This window comes from Acipenser ruthenus, chromosome 1 (genome assembly GCF_902713425.1).
Source record: "Acipenser ruthenus chromosome 1, fAciRut3.2 maternal haplotype, whole genome shotgun sequence".
Lineage (NCBI taxonomy): Eukaryota > Metazoa > Chordata > Actinopteri > Acipenseriformes > Acipenseridae > Acipenser > Acipenser ruthenus.
Genome location: NC_081189.1, coordinates 78,454,650 through 78,478,569, shown reverse-complemented (window position 1 = coordinate 78,478,569; position 23,920 = coordinate 78,454,650). Strand labels below are relative to the sequence as shown.

At 37.9% G+C, this 23,920-nt stretch overlaps 1 protein-coding gene across 28 annotated transcripts in view; it reads right to left on the bottom strand.

The window, feature by feature from the left end:
- The window catches only part of LOC117421380 (receptor-type tyrosine-protein phosphatase delta-like), a 607,967-nt gene that overhangs the window by 138,832 nt on the left and 445,215 nt on the right, over nucleotides 1-23,920 (bottom strand). For all 28 annotated transcript variants that reach the window (XM_059030127.1, XM_059030157.1, XM_059030132.1 and 25 more), the window contains 2 exons: nucleotides 3,415-3,560; nucleotides 323-464 (listed from right to left, as the gene is read on the bottom strand). In XM_059030127.1, the coding sequence (XP_058886110.1) occupies nucleotides 323-464; nucleotides 3,415-3,560 (288 nt within the window). The remainder of the gene's footprint in view (nucleotides 1-322; nucleotides 465-3,414; nucleotides 3,561-23,920) is intronic.

The window sequence follows — 23,920 nt, the reverse complement described above, 5'->3', positions numbered from 1 at the left end:
CTCCAAACACCCAAGGTCACCCTCCTAAACTAATTTGCATTTCTTGTGTTCTGCAGGAATTTCATTGCTCAGTATATGCAGCCAGATGTGATTTCAAAAAGAGCTGAAAGAAAGAAATAGTCTCCAAATTATTTCTTGACCAGACTACTTTATTTTTTTCGTGTTTGAATCATGCAGTTGAAAACAGAATGCAGCGAAAAGAAATTTAATTAGATAGGATTAGAAACCTTTTTGCTTACCTGCCCAGCCGGAAGGAGTAAAACAATATATAACAAGAACAGAGTTATTTGTATTTTTGTTTTGCTTACAAAAGAGGACCTACCACGTAATACAGTGAGTCTGGTGGAGGAACTTGTCTCTCCAACACTGTTGGAGGCAACACATTCATATATAGCCTCATCTCGAGGAGTACGCAGGGGCTGAATTCTTAACACAGACCCAGATCCATCATCAAACTCTATTACCTGCAGGTGTGAAAAACAAGATATGTTAAAGGAGTCTTTATGTCCACAATATGTGACTTACCATGTACTAAAGTTAAAAAATAAATGTTTTGTATTATTATTATTTATAATTGCAATAGCAGGTTCAGAGTGAATTACCAGTCAGTAATAAAACTGTGGGGTTTTAGGATGCTGTCAGAAGCTGGTGTGTCTCAATTGGGTAAAATTAATTCAATATTCAACAGTAATACAGTATTGGCGGCTTGTAAAACACTTTTTAGGCCAGATATTGTGGTTTACAATATATACTGAATTTAGTAATAGTAATGAAAATGACTTGAAAAAAAGACCTAAAGTGGTATTCCACAGGCTGTGTTTTGTTCAAATTCTAATTTATTTCTAAGAACTAGGTACAAATAAAGGTGACATGCCATAAATTCAATGTGTTATGTTACGTATTGTATTATACTCTGGGTTAAAACAAAACTGAATTCCCTTAATTGGATTTATGTGCATGATTGTGTTTTTATGATTTATTTATTTATTTTTTATCTTGTTCAGTATTTGTCAGAAAGTGTGTAGGCATATTCAAACTTGTTTTCAGTAGAACGTCTGTTGTAGTTTTAGAGAGCTTTGATTGTTTTGTTTTAAGAATATCACAATGAAGTGTGAATCATACTTCATCCCCTGACAGGAAGTGTTACATAATTATGTGAGATGAAGAGATGTCTGATAAATTAGTAATTACCATTGGAGTGTAAGAAATATTAAGGATTCAGTATATATTATAATCCTTTGTCTTACTATCAGGGGTTCAAATGATTGTTCTTTACAATTTAAGATAATACTAGTTTTCAAAACTGAGAGCCTTTTACAAAGGACCATTTTAAACCAAATATACGCCCAGTGTTGAACATCAACAGTGCCATTAACAGTGACTGATTAAAACAACACTGAGATGAAACTATAATTCTCTTTATTTTACCAATGGAATTCTTGCTCATATTTTGGCTGAGAACACTCAAAAGTTTGACACATACCTCCCCTTTATCTACAGCATGCTTTGGCACGACCTCCAATGCATAAACAGATTCGAAGTACTGCATAAGGAGCAACATTTAATTGCAGACCAATTGTATTTATTGAGAGTTCATCTTTCTAGTGCCACCAGCAAATGGGCCTTATGCAATGTCAGAACTAGTAAAAGTGGAATTTGGCATAGAATTATCAAATAATGCACCGTCTGCTTTCGTAAGGTACAGTAACAATGAGACAATGCTGTATAGCTTGTTAAGGTCCCAGAGTTCTTTTACGCATTTTTGTTCTATGGGTTGCTCCATTTACTGTAAAATAAGGGCACAAATACGCTTACAATGGTCCTCAATGGACAAATCAAAACACATTCAAAACTGAACCCCTGCTTGCTAATCATGCTTGGCTACAGTACCTCCAAATTTAAACTATGGTATTCAATAAATAAGTTTATTTAAAAGAAAGAAAGAAAGAAAGAAAGAAAGAAAGAAAGAAAGAAAGAAAGATAAATAAAACATGCCGGTTTGTCTTAAAGGTCCAGAACAAAAATGGTATGGATGTGTATTTAAAAAAAAAAAAAAAAAATCCAAATCATTCTCTCTCAGCAAACATTACAATTGATTTCTTAAGGTGTATTCAGTTTCAACGCAGGAGCATTTAGTGATTAGCTGGAATACAGAATACTTTAGTCTATCTCAGTCGCACATACAATATGTAAAAATGCTACTTTTGTTGGAATTTACAGAGAAAATAAAAGTGTAAATCTAAAGATAAACTGGGATATTAAAAAAAACGACCTTAGGACTAAAAAAAAAAAAATGTTATGAGCTTAAAAAACTATTTAGAACTCGTTTGTCACAATAATATAGTGATTATACAATTTTATAACAGAAAATCGAGACCACCCCCCCAACACTTAATCAAAAAGAAATTAAACCACAATATGTAGCAAATACTAAAGTGAAACATTAAATATCTGCATTGATCCTTAACCAATAAGTCATACACAAATATATATTGTTTACATGCTAAATACTTACAGTTTACAGAAACACCTGGGTAAATAATGTGTTTTTGTGTCCTGTTTTTTTTTTTTTTTTTTTTTTTAAAGAACTGCATATGTTATATGCAGGATACATGAATGGACTCTTAACCCTAATGAAGAAGCGTGCTGTGTGCTTTGACGTTCTTTGCAACAGCATGTGATGTAACAACCGATCTCTCCCAGTCTGAATGAGCACTGTGCGGGAGAGATCACTCTGGGCTCTGAAACAAAGTTTGCTTTATTAGTGATGATGTGCCATGTGAATGAGCGTAGAGCGTCAGTGGCAGCTGGCTTTTGCCAATCGTGCCATGAGTTTATACCAGTGCTCTGCATTCAGTGAAAAAGTTAAACTCTGATAAGATCAAACTCTTGAACGGTAACAAAGTTGTAACCAAAGCCAATCTACTGTCATTGAATTAAACAAAGGAGGAGATTCTGAAGTATTGTATTGTAGTTAAAAAAGTCAATAAGCAATCTTATCAGTGTTCAAGCTGTGCTGTATGATGTTATTGATGGTGACCAGTCAAAGCCTTAATACAATTCTTTAGCATTGACAAAATTCAGTAGATACTAAAATACATGCAATTTAACCATCGTATGCCATATGGCTTTAGACCACCAATATTACAGTGATCATTTTTTTGTTGTTGCCAGTTTTAACGTGCGATGAATCATGGTATTTAGGGCAAGGCAGCGTACTTAATTACAAATCTCTCTCTAGATCTATGACTCTCATCTCACTTAAACCATGCATGTAAAAGCTTGATAAAGTGATTATTAAAGCCCATGAATGCATCACAGACCGCAAGCATGCAGACAGGATTACGAGAAGTAGCAAGCAATTTTAGGCATTCAAATGACGAGCATTTTACATCAGAACAATAGACCTAATACCTCAAATCTCTGGTTGCTGACTTTCTTCCCCTTCTTATTCCACACAATTTTAGGCCTTGGGTCTCCCATGGCTTGGCAAACGAATGATGCTACACCTCCTGACACTCCCGTTTGATCATCGGGAGTTCGTGTAAACTTGGGTGGTGCTGCAAAAGTAAAAAGAACAAAGTTAGAATCGTATGTGGCAAATTCTGCTTGAAATAGCTGCTTGATGACACACATTATATGTGTTTTAACTGAACTAAAATTAAAAAAATGTCTTTTATTACAGTGCCTATCTGTTGACATTGAAATTAATTGAATCCATGAGATAAATTAAATGAGTTTGTCCACAATTTTTCATATAGCATAAGCTTGAATTTCTTAAAATGAACTGAGCATTAGTCTATACCAGTTTTCTTTTCATTGCACATTACAATTAAAATCTAGAACATTACTGGTCATTTATTGTACAGCCAGGATTGACATCACTGTTTCTACAGCAGAAATCAGCATGTAACATCCAAAAGTTAAACATAATCAGTAACTAATTCAGATAATTTTGCTTGCACTGTGGACCAGTACAATACTGGCCTCTAATTATAACATTACCTGCCAACTGTGCTGCGTAAGCTAACAAAGTGTGAGGATGATTCCAGCACACTTCATTAACCCCTGCTGCCACACATCTACTTGGTAGAGTGCCAGTGCATTGACTGATTTGAATGGTACAACGACATGATAGGCTCTTTGGCTACCATCCGATAGGTCATTCAAGGTTTTCAAGTTCTGATTGGTCCAAAGCTCTTGTTTCCAGTAAACACCAACATACAACTTGGATAATGAGAAAAGAGGTGACAGAACTGTGAATGAAAGAAAACGGTGCTCCTTTTGTCCAACACCACTGCATGGGCCATAATGTTATGTTGGCATGTCTGAAAACTACCAGCTATTACAAAAGCGCTCACAATCTTGTCATCAGACAGCAGTGTTGAATCATACCTCCCTGACCCACAAAACACTGCCTTAGCTTCAACTGGAACTGAACAGATATAGCCTTACAGTACAGTATATGATTTAGCAAGATTACATCTCTGTCCCTCACAGTGAAGATTGAATAGTGTGGAAGAGCTGGTTAGTTGGCAGTTGCTTTCGAACCTAACTAAAAATGTACATTTAAAGTAGGTCCCATACTAGTCTGCTGTCTCTTTATTGTTCTCATGGAGATTTAAAGCCAGCTGGTGATGACTAAAATTGGGTATTAATGAGTTTTGTTACATTGGTAAAAATGCATTGTTGGCTTCCTTTCCTGCATCAGACCCCTTTGTTATCTCAACTACAGAGGCAAGCTTCAAATATGACAGGTGGTTTCCTAAGAGACCATCAAGATCAAAATAAGGTGTTGTTCCATCTGTGCAGATGCAGAGCAATTCTTTTCAATCATTTCATCATTTCAGGAGGCCATTATCTGTAAGGTATTTGCTTACAAGTAAACACGTTTATCGCTTAGTGCCTTTTCATATTATTTTTAACTCATACCGACAGTCGAAATAAAAACACCCCCACAGCATGCAATTTAAATACACTTATATATGACTAATTAATCTATAGGCTGTTATCAATCATTTGAGCGACATTGTGTAAGAAGTGCATCGTTTTTTGCAGAGCAGTTAGAAGGAGAAAAGTAAGGAGAAATTGCTTTCATCAGAAAATACATTGATTGGGAAATTAATGCAGCTTAAAGCTGTGTGTCTTTTTCTGATCACAAACTGAAACTCACAGCAGCTGATTCAAATTCAGTGCCGTTCTGAGACAAGGGGAAGGGGCGGAGCTACCAGCACATACAGAACACAACAAAGCAAGGCAGTTCTTTCAGCGACATCGTGTGAGAGAGAATCGTTTTAAAATGATTGTCGGGGACTCCATATTGAGAAACACAGTAAGTTCAGTGTTGAAGATAGTAGCAGCTATAACCTTAGATAAACAGCATCATGTCTGTGTATGCTACCCCATTGACAAAGTACAGTAACAGCATAACAAATTGTCCACAGCACAGAGCCTGCCTATTCAAGCTTTATATAACGTCATTAGGTATTTGAATTGTCTTCTATAGAGTCTGAGCCTAACATGTATGGGAATATTTTAGAGGCTGGAAATCTTTTTTTTTTTTTATATGATTAATAGGTAATTCGAATCATATTGTAGCGTTTTGCAAGAGGAAGAAAACAGGAGAGAAGCTTTGTTTCTTTTCAATGCTTTATTTGCACACTCTCACACACTGGAGTCCACAGCTCTGTCAGCAGCACAGAATTCAAACAGTGACCCAGAATGCCGGGCACAGCCCCTTTTTATACACTTAGCACCGCCCACATATGTAAATCGGGGTGCAGAGCTTACACACATCCCACTGGTTATCGTCCACACACTTCAGACAAATGGGGACCAATCACAGGGGAGACACAGAACACAAATAAGCAGGCTGAATTACACAGACATTAAACACAGTGGCAGCGGGAATACAGAAAGGGAAACACAGTTACAGCATGTAAACACATTAGATACAGCAGGAATACAGGGAGGGAAACACAAACACACAGGCTGCTACATTGCCCCCACCTTAGTTCCCTTTTGTCCCAAAAAAAGTTTGCAGGGCACAATGCATAAGAATACAGCTCTACAGTTGGAGTGACGCTAGTCCCACTAGATCCGGTTCAGGGCTTGCAGGTAGCCGCTGGTCAGTCAACAACAGCAGTGGAATACAGTCAGGTTGCTGCTGGTGAGCGGTGCAATGCGGTCCCTGGACCCCCGAGAAACTACAGAGATTAGCTGGGTGGTGGAGGACACTTATCTGGTGCTCACTGGTATCGATGGTTAGTTGGATGCTGAGTATGCAGTTGAAACGCTCAACCAGGCCATAGCTTTTGGGGTGAAGGGGGGTAGTGAGGGTCTTACTGATCCCCAGCCACTTGCAGTCATCGACAAAGACGGAGTGGACTTCCTGGCTGACCCTTAACCATGAGAAGAACCCGCCAATGAGTGCATCCGCCACGGTTTGGCAGAGCATAGGCTTCTGGCCACTTTGTAAAGTAGTCTACCGCTGCCTAAACGAACCGGTTCCCTCTTTCGGAGGTGGGGAAAGGGCCCATGACATCAATGACCTTTCCATCGGTTCGTCAACCTGGTAATGTTGGAGGGGGGCATGCGACTGCTCGTGGGACCTTTCTTAGCAGTGCAGTCGTCCCACTGCTGACAATGGGTCTCCACGTCGTGGCGGCAGCATCTCCAGCAGTACTGGTCACAGAGGCGAGCCAGCGTCTTGGTGATGCTGAAGTGCCCTACCCCTGGTGCGCCGTGGTGGGCTTGGAGTATGGAATGCCAGAGCGATGCAGGCACCACTAGTTGCAGACGGGGCTCATCTGTGGACGGGACTTGCCATCGGCGGTGCAGGATGCCCTCCTGGAGTCCCAAGGCGGTCCACTGCAACCACAACCTTTTCACTGCCTCTGAGGGGCTACTTCAGCCCAGTCCGGCATGCGGTCCACTTCTTTCCTGAGCAGGCTGAGCTCTGGGTCCTGTCACTGCTACTCCTGCCACTCAGTGGTAGATAGGGACTGCACCTCTCTCACGGTCACCATGTCCCTGCCCTCTCCCAGTGCCTCTCTCTCCCTGGTTTCCTGGCAGTCATAGTGCCTTCACCCCACCTCGCTACATGCTCGCCTGAACAGGGCGTCGGCGTTACTGTGCTTCGCTCCTGGCCGGTATTGGATTTCCAGCTCATAGGTCTGGAGCATTTCAAGCCAGCGGGCTATCTGTCCCTTGGGTTCCTTGAATCGCAGCAACCACTGCAGCACGGTGTGATTGGTGCGGCGCACAAACCGGTGACCACAGTGGTAGGGATGGTAGTGTTTGATGGCTTCCACTATCGCCAATAGCTCCCTCCGGGTCACACAGCGCTCCGCTTTGCTGAGGCCATGGCTGAAGTACGCCACGACTTTCTCCGTCTTCAGGGATTGCTTGGGACAGCACCACGCCGATACCCTTGTTGCTTGCATCGGTGTCCAGGGTGAAGGGGGCTGTCATGGGCGGAGCTGCGAGCACACGAGCGCTGGTCAGGGCATGGTGCATTTGGGAAAAGGCGGTCTCATGTTTGGAGGTGCCGGTTCTTGTCCAGGATGCAATGAAGGGGGCTAGCAATGGTGGCGAACCCCTTCACAAACCTCCGGTAGTAGGACTCGAGACCCAGGAAACTGCAGAGTTGCTTCATGTTAGCCCGGGTGGGCCACTGCTGCACGGCAGTAATTTTTCCAGGGTCGGTGGTGATGCCCCCTTCGCTGACCTGGTGGCCGCAACAGATGGCACTGGATCCTATGCAGCACCCGCCGCAGGTGGAGCAGGGTCTCGGAAAAGGTCTGGGCATGCCACCCTGTACCTTCTCCATCAGCCCCTCAAATGTGGCCGGGGCGTTGCACAATCTGAACAGTATGATGTTGAACTGCTGGTGGCGAAAGCGGTCTTAGGTTTGGTGCCGGGGGCGAACTCTTCTTGATGCAGTCCAGTAACTCGTCGATGCGGGAAAGCGGGTATGAGTCCTTTTTGGTGACCGCATTTAGTCGGCGGTCGTCCACACAGTACAGTCCCCCGTCCTTCTTGCCGACTAATACCACGGGTGCGGCCCAGGTGTTGTTAGGTGACTTGATCACCTTCGCCCCCCACATCTCCAACATGCTTTTCTCAACCGTCTCGTGTCGGAACTGGGGCAGCCGGCGTGGTGAGGATCGGCTGGTTCTCGATCTGGTGTTGGACCATCCCGGTCTGTCCCCCATCCTCCGGCCTGACTGCAAAGAGGTGGTCAAACTCCTGTAGGAGCATCCGGATTTGGTCACTTTCCTGTTCGAGTCCCTCTTTGCTGCACTGGTACACTCCCTCCACGGCTTCACTGAGGCAGCTTCCTGCCAGGTGGGGGGCGGCTGTCTCTGTCTTCTTCTCCCCGCTCTCTGCTCTTGGTTCACAACCTTTGCAGGAGCCCTTGAAAGGGCCGGCGCTTGCTGGGATTCGGGTGGGGGAGGGAAAGTTGTGTGTAATGGTGGCCGTTGCCGCTCCTGCACTCCGCTGGTGCTCTGCTCTTGGCACGTGCTCTTTGCAGGAGCCCATGAAAGGGCTGCCGCTTGCCAGTATTTTTTTTATTTTTTAATGTACATATAGCAATTGTACTAAACTGTAAAAATGTATTCACAGGGGGTCCACGAGTGGCTCACCTGGTAAAAGCGCAGCCGTTCTCCACAGGGTGGGTCATACAGTGCAGGTTCGCGTCCTGGCTGTGCGAAGCAGGCAAGTCTTTGCTGGGGACTCCGAAGCATCTTACTGGCTCTGGCGCTCCCATGGGTTAGGGAGGTAAAACCGACAGGTACTATAACTCTCATCGCTCAACAGCGAACCTTGCTGGCTGGGCACCCAGTGCGCTCAGTGCAGACTCCTGCAGAGCTGGCCTTTGTCCTCCAGAATTCGGCAGCTCGCTGACATCTGCTCTTGAATTCCTGGGTAAAAAAGGAAGCTGGCTTGGTCGTGGAATCGGAGGACACCCACTGAACCTTCGGGTCTCCTGAGCCACATGACAAATTGCTGCGGGGAGGGGAAAAGTGACTGGGCATTCCAAACTGGGAGAAAAAATTATAATTGGACACACTAAATAAAAATAAAAATACAATGTATTCATGACTCTTAACCCATAGATGTTTCCATAGCAGATAAGGGCGTCTGTTAAGAAATAAATAATAATAATAATAATAATAATAATAATAATAATAATAATAATAATAATAATAACAACAAAAACAACAACAACAACAACTCTCTGACTACCAATGACATGTGGCTTGGTATCATTGACACTAAAATTAGATTTCCTTCTAGTACGTGCACTTACTGTAACCAATAAAATCATCAGAAGTTCAAAAGGGCAATATTGGAATAATAAATTTCTATAGACACGATACTCTTCTTTTGTATTCTGTTACAGCAAATAAATACAGTAAGCATATACAGTCGGCACACTGTAATTCTCTGAAGTAGACCAAACATAAAATTGATAATGAAGGTTGAGTGGGTTTTCTGCTGCAAAAAAACAACTTAATTTCCCATCCCGGGTTTACATTGAATTACCATGACAATGTCAATGATGATGCTCTACAACAATCCCATGAATGTGACATCAGAGATGCAGTAGTCAGTTATGTCATAGCATACTAATGCCATTCTGGTATTCAAGAAAATCCCTGCTTAAAGCTTACAACAAGCCACTGTGACAAGGGGAAATAAATTGCATTTGCTTTTATAAATTCTAAGCTTCCATAACAGAACAAACATGCTGTGTAAAAAAGGATACCCCCCCACCCCCCTCCATTCAGATATATACTGCTTAATCTGGGCAGGCTTAATCTACATGAATTAATACAGGGACTTGCTCAATTAATCCAGTGTTAAGCCTTTGCCCACAAACAAATGAGAAGTGTAAAGCCTGTGCAAACTAAAAGGTTAGTGACATGAAAGGCTTCCTCTCCCTTCGGAACATTATATAACCCTGTCATATTCACTAACTTAATGAAAGGAAGTTATGCTTCATAGCTTCCCACTGCTCCACTTTCAATTTAATGTGGGGAGACATGGTATGAATAATTTGGTGGCTGAAAGCTCCAGTCGATCTTTAATATGTTAGGTGCGGGCCTTCCGCAGATGGATTCTGAAATGAGGCAAAACTGCATTGAGGGACCATGCAGCCCTGTGCAATAGGCGGCCTAGTTACGGACACTGTTTACCTACGATGTCCATAGCATGTTACTGTTTTTTTTTTAAATGTACACTGCGCTCTTTGAAAAATACATGGGGAAAAAAGCTTTCAATGTAAATACACTTCTTAGTCATATACCCCTTAGCTGTTTCACTGACTGTTTCAAAGATGCAGTCCAAGATGGGATTTGTTTAACCAAACATAAAATACTGAGGAGCCACCACATTTAGAGCATCTCAAATGTTTTTAGAAATGTATAATATCTCATAGTTTGGGTTCAAAAGTGTTGTATTTCTACATATTTTAGGAATCTAATGAATGTAGATATTAAGTATCCTACACTGGGAGCCTACTGAACATCATCATAGTGTACAAACTCTTAGGCTAAAACAAGTATGAGCTGGTATCAGCTAAACAATTTATGTATTACCGGTATATGTTTACCAAATAAAACATGTGTAAAAAATAATGTAATTGCATGTAAAAAATAATGTGATATCTTGTAAATAAATAAATAAATAAATAAATAAACGAATGAATAAATAAATAAATAAATAAATAAATAAATAAATAAATAAATAATAATAATAATAATAATGCTAATGCAGCCAATTACTAAGGCAGCCAGGAAACTTAAAACTTTTGCAATAATCATTCAACTGCAGAAAAACTGAAGATATTATCAGGCAATAAATTACTGTACCGAACTATACAACACAATAATATATAAGCACATAGTACATTATTACTGCTTCTCAGCCATTATGCAACATGTTGGAAACTTGGCACATTTACTTGTTGGTTTTAACATCTTTAAAATAAAATTGTTATGCTCTTTCCATTAGAAATGCCTGCCTCATTAAGGTTTAAATATATTATATATTTAAATATATACTGTACACATTTGTAAAAAAAAAAAAAAAAAAACTCAAGCCAGTTCCTTCAGCTATGTGTTTCCAATTCAATTAATATCCAGCTGTGAAATGCAATTTCCATTATTCAATTGTATCCAAGCTTAAAAACAGATTTACTACCAAGGCGGCAGTATGTGAAGTCAAGAAACTACTAAGATGGACACCTGCTGTATACTGTGACAAAAATCAAGTAATTTTTAGCAGTGGTGATGCAATGTAAACAAAAACAAAAAGTAGGAAAAACAACATATCCACATGTTCACCTTATTAAAAAAAAATGCAGTTTGGACAGATAAAGGCAAAGAACAGCAGTGTGCCTTATGCAATGTGAGGAGCAAGGAATTAACTGAGTGTGTGAAGCCATGTTGCCTGAAGTAAAAGATAGCCAGGGTAGCAACAGAGCTGAAAAAAAAAAAAAAAAAGACCAGGCTACATTTTTTTTTAACGAACATTCCAAACATATGCATAATGTTAATGTTTTTTTTTTGTAAACAATTATTTTGATTTAATGCAGTCAAACTGCACTGCACAATAATCAGTAGAGTATGATTAATATGCAACATTTAGTTCTTCAAAGCCTTGGCTATTACACCTTGCGTATGGGTTGCAAAGGTATAACCCAAACCTTGAATTACACATTTGAAGTTTAATTGCTGAGTTGTCAAATTGGAATGCCAAGAATCCTTGCAAATAACACAAAATGAGCTTCATTATGACCAATATCAGATTCTCGCCATGAACAGACTATTATTATTGTAGAAAATGGGGCTGATTCCTAACAATTCTGGCAAGCACTCCACTGTTCTTTTCAAAGCCATGAAATGAAAAGCGAATCCTTTATATTACCCTTTCTGATTCCTGACATACTGTATATCACCCAGCAAGCGTCAGTACTATCCACATGTATTTGTCTCACAAATATGGGATATTTGTATATAATTCCAGCAAGTGTCCTAACAGGGATTTTTTTATTGTATCTCTGATAGCCAACAGATGATGAATAATTGTGCATTCTAGTATGTTCATTTCAAGTTCCATTTAATTAAACCAGTGACCTAATGCTGTACCAGATGGGTTGATGACACAAAACATACCCTCTTTAAGTGGATACTATGTGTTTTTGGCATTAAGGAACACACACCATGACTTCTACACATGAAAGCAGGTAGTTTTTATGAGCTGACTTCAATACTTGTGGCACACGTTTTGAATAACCTACTTAGCTTTCAAAAAATGGACAAATAAAACATGTATGTTAACAACTGATAGATCATTCAGGTAATTAAAGCACAAAATGTCTGCCTTAATGTTCAGGCAGACCTTAAGTGAATCACTGCATACAATATGTGTTAAATTATACAAACCATGTAGCTGATAATCACACATTCATGACTGAATGCCCCTTTTGTAATCATGCTGGTAGGAATTTTCTGTAGCTTTGCTTGATTATAGTTTTTTTTTTTTTTTTTCAAAGGTACAGTGCCACATATAGTTGTAATTTATATGTGACTACAAGTGTTGTCAAAATGTCTTTAAACATTAAAAGACAAGTGGTAAAGGATTTGATGGGCTTGGAAGCTTGTATTTTCAGTTAACAAACTTTGTTATCAAAGTAGAATGTAACATCACCTTCAGATGATGCAGATTGTATTGAAGGTTAATCTACAGCAGAATATAGAATACATATACCAATTAGAATTACAATGGGAATGATCGTTGTACATTGCAATTTTAGTTGACAATGACAGCAGGGCAGATTAGGAACAAGACCATTTCTAATTGATTGGGGCTGCTGGGATACTTTGGTTCATCAACCAGGATTAAGAGCTGTTTAAAGGGGTGTAGGAAAAAAATGCTCAGGAAAAAAAAAAATAGCAGAATAAACACATAAGTAACTTTAAATTGTGAAGTTTCCTCCACTCAGTAGTCCTAGCATTATGTTTGCAAAAGTTAATTATCTGATAGGATAGACTGTGGTTACTGCTGACACCAAAATGCATGGGTTCATTTATTTATCCACCATGTAAAAGAGCATTTCATTAAACAGCAGCATTATCACAAAAACCCAGAAAACAATTATTTTATAATGATTGCTTCTGAGGTTTTAACTACATATTGAAGTCTGGATGAGATTTAACTGCACATGCAGTACAGCATATCCAGTCTATTTTATTTTTCAACACAAAACATTTGAGGAGCTCCCTGTAATAATCAAACAATGTAAAACTATTATTTGTATGTATTGTCACAAAAAGTAATATTTAATAAAAAGCATTGAAACTGTCAAACAAATATTACACAATTCCTACAAACAGGGGATGATTGCAATGTTAATGTATTTTTTTTTACTGCTTTTTACTTGTATTGTATTTTATTCATTCTGGTAAAGTAAAAACTCAATTACGCTAAATGAAAAGGCAAAAATCTTTGATTCTCGTGTTAGAACTCGATTGAACACCCAGGTAAAAAAAAAAAAAAATACATTCATCATGTGTAACAACAGAAAAATCTATTTGCTGAAAAAAAAATCTCTTACCATTTCAACATAAAAAAAAAGCTTACAAGGGATTAATTGAATACATTAGTGTGCAAATGTTAACTGACATCATTCATAATTGTGTTATTCTCCATCAAATCACTCTACTCTATCGGACAGATTTGCTACCACTTGCCACTCTAATGCAAAGGGCACCCCCATAGCAATATTGTTAATAGCCACAGTCTAGCAATTCTATAGAAAACAGGAACATTTTTTTAGATAAATACTCTACCTGTCTCATGTAGGTTTCTTTTACAATTTATTTCAAGACACAAAACTTTTTTTTTCTTTTCTTACTGAAGTGCCATTTTTAAATCCCACGTTTATTTTTGTTTTCACTAACAGCTTCCATAAAAAAAAAAAAAAAAACAATGCATTGACTATTCTTTTGATTAAAATACAAGAGGGAGATAGTTAGATAGATACTGTATGTATTACCTGCTTAATACAGGACGTCTAAATCAGACAACAGACTCTAGATTAGAGCAGACAACAGAGTTTGCAATTTAAGTCGGCAGTGGGCAGCAGGAGCACAGTTACATTTTTAGTTTTTTTCATTGACTTGATTGAGGTCTGGAGTAATAATATGGATGTAGGTTTAGCGCAAGTGTCTGTAAAAATATTGTATTCTGATGGAAGACGACTTTACAGATAATGTAAATGGGAACTTTCCAAGAGTGAAAATTTCATTAACATTATGTGAAAATTAAATGCACAAGGTATTTATGTTATACATGTAAAGGCTGTATTTATGGGTGCACGAGAGTTAAAACCCAGGACGAACGGGACAAGACTTGACAAGACATCTTTGGCTCCCTGTTTGTGGTTTAAGAATCTCCACAATGGGACTGCATATAGCTGAACGCAAATGGAAGCCGAACACAAAAGCAAGTAACTGGAGAGTTCTTTATTCCTGGCAAGTGTGTGTGGGATTGGAAATCTTTCAGATCGAAAAACTTAAAAAAAAATAAAAAGAGGAAACTTCCAGCCAACTAAGCTTGATTATATAATGTGTTTGAGAAAGCAAACTGAAAAGCAATTCCAGGAAAAAGGTGACCTTTTACAGTTCATTAGGTTTATGGAACTATGAAAACATTGTTCATTTAGCTGTTACATGGCTTATCATATAAAGAGTGGATCATATTCAAATCTACCAAGATTTACCAAAAATGTGTTATCATACTGTGACTAGTTATGAAAAGCCTGAGACAGGTTTCTCTAAAGTGACCCTCTATTTGCTATCACTGATTATCCAACATACTTCAAAATACAAGATATATACAGTATATATATATATATATATATATATATATATATATATATATATATATATATATATATATATATATATATATATATAATTACTTAATCCAGGGCTAGAAGTTAATTTTTTAAGGCAGTTGTGAGTATTTGCTACCTGCCTGGATAGTAGGTAGCAAAATGGTCTTATTCGGTAGCGGTTTATTCGAGTAACAGACAGATGAATTAATGCACAACAAGATTGTACTTCATCTATTCATACTGATAAAACAAGAAAGCCGTTACGTGGATCATGGTAACGTTATACCTGGTTTTTTTTTTTTCGTAGTAAGAATTTACCTACTATGTGTTCATTTTTAGCGTGGGTGAAACTAGGGTTAACATTATAACAAAACCGGAGCCAACATTCTCCACGATAAATTGAATTAGCATTTTATAGACACTGAATAAACTTAATATCCTGTTAGGTCATTGCCTGTTATCTTAAAAAAAAAATCACAATGTTTTTAAAGTTATTTAATTTTACTTTTGATCTACAAAATAAACTATCTTGAAATTGTATCCACGTTGTGATTTGTGACAGTATTTGTACTGCACTGTCCAATACGATTTGCATTGTGGGCCTCGCCCGTATCTACATGGGACGGTACAAGCCTCAGTCATCTACAGGTCTGGAAGCTCGATTAGCAATGGTTTCCCGCTTTATGAAAGATAACGTATGTGTTTTAAAAAAAAACTAATACCAGTAATTATGTACATGTTCACTCAGGGTCAGTCATATAAACTGCAACGTAAGGCAACTGCATACAAAAATATTAGCAAACTAAGAGTTTTGGGTACCAAACATATGTTAACTTTGAGCCTTGCAATCCCACTGTGCAGTTGGTTAAACAACTTGCTTTATAATACTTACAATGTGCATGTTATGTATTAACGCTATGAAGTGTTTTTATAAAGCCCCATAAAAAATTTTTTTTTTTAAAAATTAAAAAAAGATTAAAAAATAATACAATCACAGAAAATTATGGGCACTGCAGGCTGTATCAACAACATATTGGTAAATGTAGCTTTAATGTTGATTTGCATTGAGATTTAAAAAGTAAGCAGCTCAAGTCTGCATTTCATTTCCACAGAGCTATATGTTAAAAGTGAAAACATTTTGAAATTAACTCCAAAGTTACTGCTACTGTATACAAACCACCATACTGAAATCATTGAAAGGAACATTCAGCACGGATAATCCGCAATGGATGATTTATAAATTGCAATTGCAGATGACTTAATGAACTGTGATGGGTGCTCAGGGCCCAAAGACTGATTCTCCTTCCAGAAAAGCAACCAAGTTTACAATTCAGCACAGAGAATCCGCAATGGGTAATTTATTGATTGCATTTGCAGATGATTTAATGAGCAGTTACGTGCATCCCAGTGCCGCAGGTAGGAAGTGGCTATTATTATTATTATTATTATTATTATTATTATTATTATTATTATTATTATTAATTTCTTAGCAGACACCCTTATCCAGGGTGACTTACAATTGTTACAAGATATCACATTATTTTACATACAAATACCCATTTATACAGTTGGGTTTTTACTGGAGCAAACTAGGTAAAGTACCTTGCTCAAGGGTACAGCAGCAGTGTCCCCCACCTGGGATTTAACCCACGACCCTCCGATCAAGAGTCCAGAGCCCTAACCACTACTCCACACTGCTGGCTATGGGCCACCTCCCCCAAAAAGACATGGCTGCCAAACCATGAATGGAAGTAATAATAAATGATTAACGCACCCCACAGTGGCACACTGGCACCTACCCCCCAAATATTGAAGAAATTAATGAAAACGAGCAGCTGAGACACGGCCCGTCACCCAGAGCATGACTGCGCTGGGGGAGAGAGCCCAGCCTCTCCAACCCGACCACGCACCCTGCAGAACTAAATACGAACCGCTCAGCACTCAGGTAAAGAAAAAACCCCTACTCACATATTTTTTTTAAATTTTTGATATAGGGGAAAACCTCAGGGAATCCATGGCTGAGGGTAGCCCTTCCTCCAGACTCTAAGCGGTCAACTCCCGTTTCGGCTTCCCAGAGCGTGACTGAGAAGCCGAAACTAAAGAAGCGACATGGGAGAATAACACACAAAGCTTTCATATGCTTGCTAATGATGTGTTGGTTAAGGGCGGATTCTCCTTCCAGAAAAGCAACCAAGTTTACAATTCCGTTGTCCTACAGTATTAAACATGGTTCACCAGGAATTAAACAAGCTTCTGTGGCTACAGGGTTGGTAATGACTGACATTATATATATATATATATACACACACACACACACACACACACACACACACACACATATATATATATATATATATATATATATATATATATACAGTATATATTCTTGTTTGTTTCGGAAACACAGATAGATGCCTTTGTTGATCAGTGTGCTATGCAAATATTTTCCAAATCAAGTAAGCATTTTCTGTAACCTCAGTCTCAGTTTAGGGCTAGTGTAAACCTTTTTTTTGCCACCTTAATGTAACCCAGTCACACTTCTCACAAGGAACCCTGAGCAAGTACCGTAGGATAATAGATTTCTCTGGAGAACCTTTATGAAACTGTGTTAGCTCAGAACAGTGTATATACAGTATATATAAAAAAAAAACATCAAGGTTCATCTACAGTAGTTCACCATATTGATCCCCTAAAGTACAATTCTCAATTACCAGACTTAGATGCAAAGGAATGCATGCTGCTGTTTTTCGATCGATACAGTAGCTGTTTTTTAAATGGTATAATGTTTTGATATGAAATAAAACTAAACTTTATATCTGGTAGCCTAAAATACAGTATGTTCAGAAAATAATCTCAGTTTGGACTCCGGATTTAAAGGCTAACATCATTCCCTTTAATGAAAAAAAGTGTGAAAGGAAGAACAATAGATATTCATAGTAATCTTTAGGGAGTCCAGGACAGAGCATGAGAGCATGTTGCATTTCCAGGATACAATCAATAGTATGGGAGATATTAACTGCTGCATTTACTTTGATCTATGACTGAACATAACCTTTTTATATTAAAGAAGAGTTGTTGGAAGAAAATAAACAGTTATGGAATAGGAATTATATTAAGGGAATTATAGTATATTTTTTACAGGCTTTTATATTTTATGCAAGGCAATGCCGCCATAAAAGGAACATAAACTAAATAAACAAAATAAGCAATTTAACTTATTGGTTTTCTGAACTTCCCCCTGAAAGACAGTCCTCTAAGGTACACAGTTGCCCTTTAAGCCAACTATTGTTGTAGACTGTGAAGATGAGTTTGATCTTAAAAATGGCTTTGAAATATCTTAAAACCTAAAAAAAACATCTCCACATTCATTCTGAATAATTCCAGCACTGCACTTTCTAACTGTTGTAGTTCCAGCAATCCTCCAGTGCACTGTTTATCAAGGTCTTGGTAGGCAGAATCCAAGAATAAACAAACATGTGGTTTGAAGTACAAACATTTACAATAATTAGTGTGCTACAGACAAACAGGAGCATTTGTGGGTAATGTCTCCTTCTCTTGGGAAGCCCTGCTCACTTACTGTTTTATCTGAATGTACTTCCTTGGTGTATTCGTTCTTTATCAGTGACTTCCCTTTAGCTCAAGGCACTATTAACAGCTTTTATTCATCAGATGTATTAAAGCATCACAGCACCTCTGAAGATCGACATGTCAACACTAAGATTATGATTGGAACACTGATCATTTCTGTCTTTTTTTCTTTTTTTACTTAACCACTTCACTGCTAGATTTTCAATTAACCAGAATGATACATGCTTTCAGTGGCTAGACAACTCAATGTCTTCATTATTATAAAATTAATCTTGTTTTATGGTGCCTGATATAGCAGACTTCCCCATTTAAACTAGATAGCTTTCTGCTGAACTAGTTGAGTTGGTCAATACCATGGTCATCATACTGTAAAGTAATGTTTTTAGACAGATTGTGCCAAATTCCTAATAGGTAACTATTTCAAAGTGTCTAAGCAGAATGCAAAAATAATATTTGATTTAAAAATAATCTAGTTATAAAACATTTGATAGGTCTCAAAGGTTCTTTTGGGGCTTGTCACATGCTAAGAAATGACCACTAGAACTCATGACAATTACCAAGATGTGAACGCTCTCTTCAGTGGACCACACTCACAGCATTATGAGCAAATCCTTTTTTGCCGACCTCCTGCAGATCATTTTATGCTATTCTGCTGAAGATGTTAATTAGCATGTATTCATTCATTAACAAACCCAGATAGAGTACTCCTCTGATTGAAATGAAATAGCTTGCTAATTAGCAATTTAGCTTTTTTTGTTCTTTAATGGCAAGTTGATTTTAAAGGACTTTTGACCTTGGAAATGTTTTTCAAATGCTGTCAATTAATTAAGCTTTATAAATTAATTGAAATGTGTGAGATTCTTTACATATTACGATGCCATGTGTTTATTTAACATTGGGGTTTTTTGCACTTTGAAGAAGACATGCAGTCATAAAAAAATTATAGAATTCCTTTTACATTTAATTCTACATTTACAGCAAGACCTTTAAAACTCTTAAGCAGAGACAGCACTGAAATTGACATAAACTCTAGCAAACCAAAATCATATTTTGGATTAAAATAGCAATGTCCTCAGTGTTACGCATAAGTTATGTTTTCCCAAATAAGAACTATGTATGCATACTTGCAGTGATGTTATTTAGTGAACAGCAGAGAAAAATGTTAAATGTTGGGTCTTCATGGGCAAATTATGTCGACTGTATTTATTTGTCTATGAGTATGCACATGAAAAGGTGTAACAATATACACTGTAGTGTGTTTATAATACTACATTGTTCCACTGAGGCATAAAAATTAGTATAAATAATACGTTCTCAACCTTACATCAGAGGTAATAAGCTGAAAAGTAGAAGTCTGAAATTCTCCTGAGAATGGACAACGCGTAAATGACTAACATCATTTTAATTAAGCAGAGGAGTAACAGTGATAGTAACAAGCCATACATTGTAAACAGTATACCATTTATACTGTTTAGCATTCACTGTATTCTGCTGCACACAAGGCTTGTGAGTACGGCAAGCCAAATGATCATTTAGAGGTATCTCAAATTAATTTATAGGTATCTCAAAATATTTGAAGATCTCTAAATCATATGCAGATATCTCAAAATGTTTGAAGATATCTTCAGATATTTGAAGATATCTTTAAATAATTTTAAGATACCTAAAATACATTTAGAGGTATCTCACAATCATTTCCAGATATCTTTAAATGGAGCTTTAAATGAGATATCAAAAATGCATTTTCAGATATCTTTAAATCGTCTTAAGATATCTCAAAATGTTTTTGAGATATCGTTACATCATTTTCAGATATCTCCAAATCATTTAGAGATATCTCTAAATAACTTCATGTTGCGATGACAAATTGAGAGTAACACAGAAGAACTTAGACATGGTTACCTTGCTATAAAGATTTAGGACTGTGAAACGATGCAAACTACCTTGTCAATGTTTTGAGCAGGTGTTCAATCTGATCATCACATGGCTGGTATGGGCTACATTATTTCCAACATGTTTGATTTTCCACAGTTTATACAACTTTATACACCAATGATCACAGCCTGGTTTTGACCAGTTAGGAGCAGTAAATATAACTGCCTGTTAATATAACTGCAACCTTTAAAAGCATGATTAGAATGCTAAGCTCCCTTTGTGTAAATATAGTATTTCATTCTAAGCAAACAACCTCCATGCTAAACTTGCTTTGAGTCCATTGTTAATGAGAGGTTATTCCACACTGACATCCAGCTACATTCAGATTACCTTCACTACAACACGCACCTCATTATACCAGCTTGACTATTGAGGGCAGAGTAATATTGAGTGTGGAGTGTGCTTATTAAAAGCTTTCCATAACAGGATGCAAAAAACATCTTACATAAAATATAAAGCTTAGCCAAACTAAATCAAATTTCACCACCTGCATCTTTGAGAACCGAAGTATAACTGAAATTACTCCCAGCTGCAGATTTCTATTGCCAGCACTGGTTATCCATTCATCTATTTATGATGACCAGATTTATATGGTTAGTCAGAGCAGATACTTCAAAAACACCAGTTAGAATCGAGAGTGATCTGACTGGTCTAAATTAAGAAACTGTGGTTATTTTTTTTAAAGACACTGCAGTGATTTTTAAAATGCCCTTCATGAAATGTCATGCATCCTTTTGGAGAAGAGAGAACATTTGCTTTAAAATGTATGCTCCTTCCTTAAAGAAACCTGCAAAGTACATTTTTTGTCCAATGCATCACTCTCTGAGCAAGTACATAGGAAAGTGCTTCCATTAATCATTCAACTACTGTACCAGTATTGTCAGAATTCATAATGCACATTTCTGAAGCTCTCGGGTTATTGCATCAGAAGACAATATTTGTGCAAGCCCTTAAGAACTAAATCCTAGCTAAAGAATTCTGTAGAAATGGCTCTCCTTCACAAATACTACTCTTTTTTAGCCTACAGTTCTAACTACAGTCTTGCAAAATGTATCACATCAGGTCTTTCCTGCATCTGTCCCTTTGCTAGAGCCAGCTATTAAAGCACCCCTGCGACACTGTTACCAGCCTCTTGAAACATTAATCATCTTTTGTCCAAGTTTTATCTTTCTCATGAGAATTATCAGCTGGCTTATGAAACTAGGAACAGAAAGTACTTTTTAATAATTAAAAAATAAAGTAACTCCCCCCAACAAAAATGTGTGCATGGTTGACAATACAATGCCACACTGATATAAAGATGGCTTTGTGCAGAGGCATGACAAGCTGTTCTGAGTGTTAAATGGCAGTAAAATCTGTGTTGCCTGCCTAATTTTCATTTAAATGTTCTTCTGTCTGGGTCTAATAGTAAACACAAATACTTTTTCCAAACAGTCGCCACGGCAACATCTCCTTGTGGTGGCAGGCCATTACCAGCACGTGAAACCCCAGCGGGAAAGAGACTGCAGGGAACATAGATGTGGAATGCCTCAGGGCCTTAGAAGTGTGAAGGGAAAAGAGGGAGAAACAAAACATTCTCCTTAAGTTGGATGTACCAGTACTAAAAAATGCTAAGACATGCTGTGAGCTACTTTGAATGCCTGCCTAAGAAATAGGCCTTAAAAAATATATAGTGATGCACAAAAGAAACGCAGCACTCAGGTATAATGGATTTAATCAAATATTTTAAACATAGATATACAAACAAAATCACAGAAAATGTGAACAAAAATACAGATAAAAGAATCATGATAAGTTTTAAGTATGAAACGTGACACACTGTCAAAATGAAAACATTACAAAGTTAGTATTGGGTATGACCTCCATGAGCATTAACACAATCCTGGCAGCGCTGATGCATAAACCTAATCAGCCTCTTGACAGACTGCTGTTGGATGTTCTGCCACTCTTCCTGTGCAGCTGCAGCCAGCTGGCGAAGGTTGGCTGGTCGCAGTTGTCTCATGTGGATGGCACTGGTGATTTGGTCCCACAGATGTTCTATTGGAGAAAAAGGTCAGGAGAAAAAGCTGGACACAACAAGACCACAACATTGTTTTCTTGAAGTCGTGCAATTGTAATCCTTGCACTGTGTGGTCTTGCATTGTCCAGTTGGAAAATCGACACTTCTGGATTGGCTTGCAGGAACGGAAAAACTGTTGCCTCAGGGACTTGTGTTAAAGTCAGCATAACGCTCACCACGACGTCTCCACACACATTGTCTTCCGTCGCGTCTGTCAAGGGCAAAACGGCATTCATCTGTGAATAAAACACTCCACCACTCTCGCCACCTCAGATGTTCTCTGGCCCACAGAAGACGGCGATTTCGTCTCTCAGCTGTTAACATGTTACCCCTGAACGGCCTCCGAGCATGCAAATCATTTTCATGCAGACAGCGAGCTAAAGTCATTATGCTGATGCACGGGTTATTTCTTTCTGGAATTTCTTGTGCAGTCTGAAAATGATCAAAAGTTTACATACCCCAATGGAAATTTATAATTTCTAGGCATTTTTCGAAAACAAACAATTATAGGAAAAATCTTTTGTAGCAAAAGTGTTGCTTTTGTGGATGAGGATTTCTACAATTATTTATTTCAGCAATCTTTTTGCAAAACTCCAAAAATGCTAATTCAAAAGTATTCATACCCTGACAAGGAAAATGAAATTAATAGCTAGTTGAGGCACCTTTGGCAATAATAACCTCTTTTAAACGCTTATGATATTTATCAATGAGCTTTTGGCATGATTCTTTAGTGATTTTTGACCATTCTTCAAAACAGTATTGTTCCAGTTCATTCAAATTCCAAGGACTTCTCTTGTGCACAGATTTCTTCAACTCATACCAAAGATTCTCAATCAGATTTAGATCAGGACTTTGGCCAAATTAAATACTATGTGTTTGTCATAAAATACTATAGTTCACCATTGTAAAATATGTACTGATAAAGTCCATTCCTGGTTTTCTAAACAGTTATGTAGCGGTGTCAAGGCTCTGTTGAGCATGTCTCGACCAATCAGGGCTCTGCTGGGCACGTCACAATACTTTTTTTCAGAGTGACTTGCACTCTTTATTGCCTAGTCTCATCACAGGAGCATAGGAGAATGTAACTTATGTAAGTATATAAAAAAAAGAAAAACTCCCGCACACTTCAAAGTTTCACTATTGTATTTGTTTTTAAAAGCTAAGGGGTAACTTGGCTCATTCAATCTTCGGCACAGCTCTGATGGAGGTAATGCAGGAGTGTTTTTCTATTGTTTACTACATATGGAAACAAAAATTAATTATTTTTCTTAAATGTCTGTTCAAGTTTTGCCAACTATGTCACATGTATGTGCTGTAAAATGTCTGTATAATACAACGACATGAAGTTACATAATAAAATATAGAGTTAGTTTGTAAAACTGATGCAACAGTAATTTAATTTTGACAAAATTAGAAGTAAAACTTAC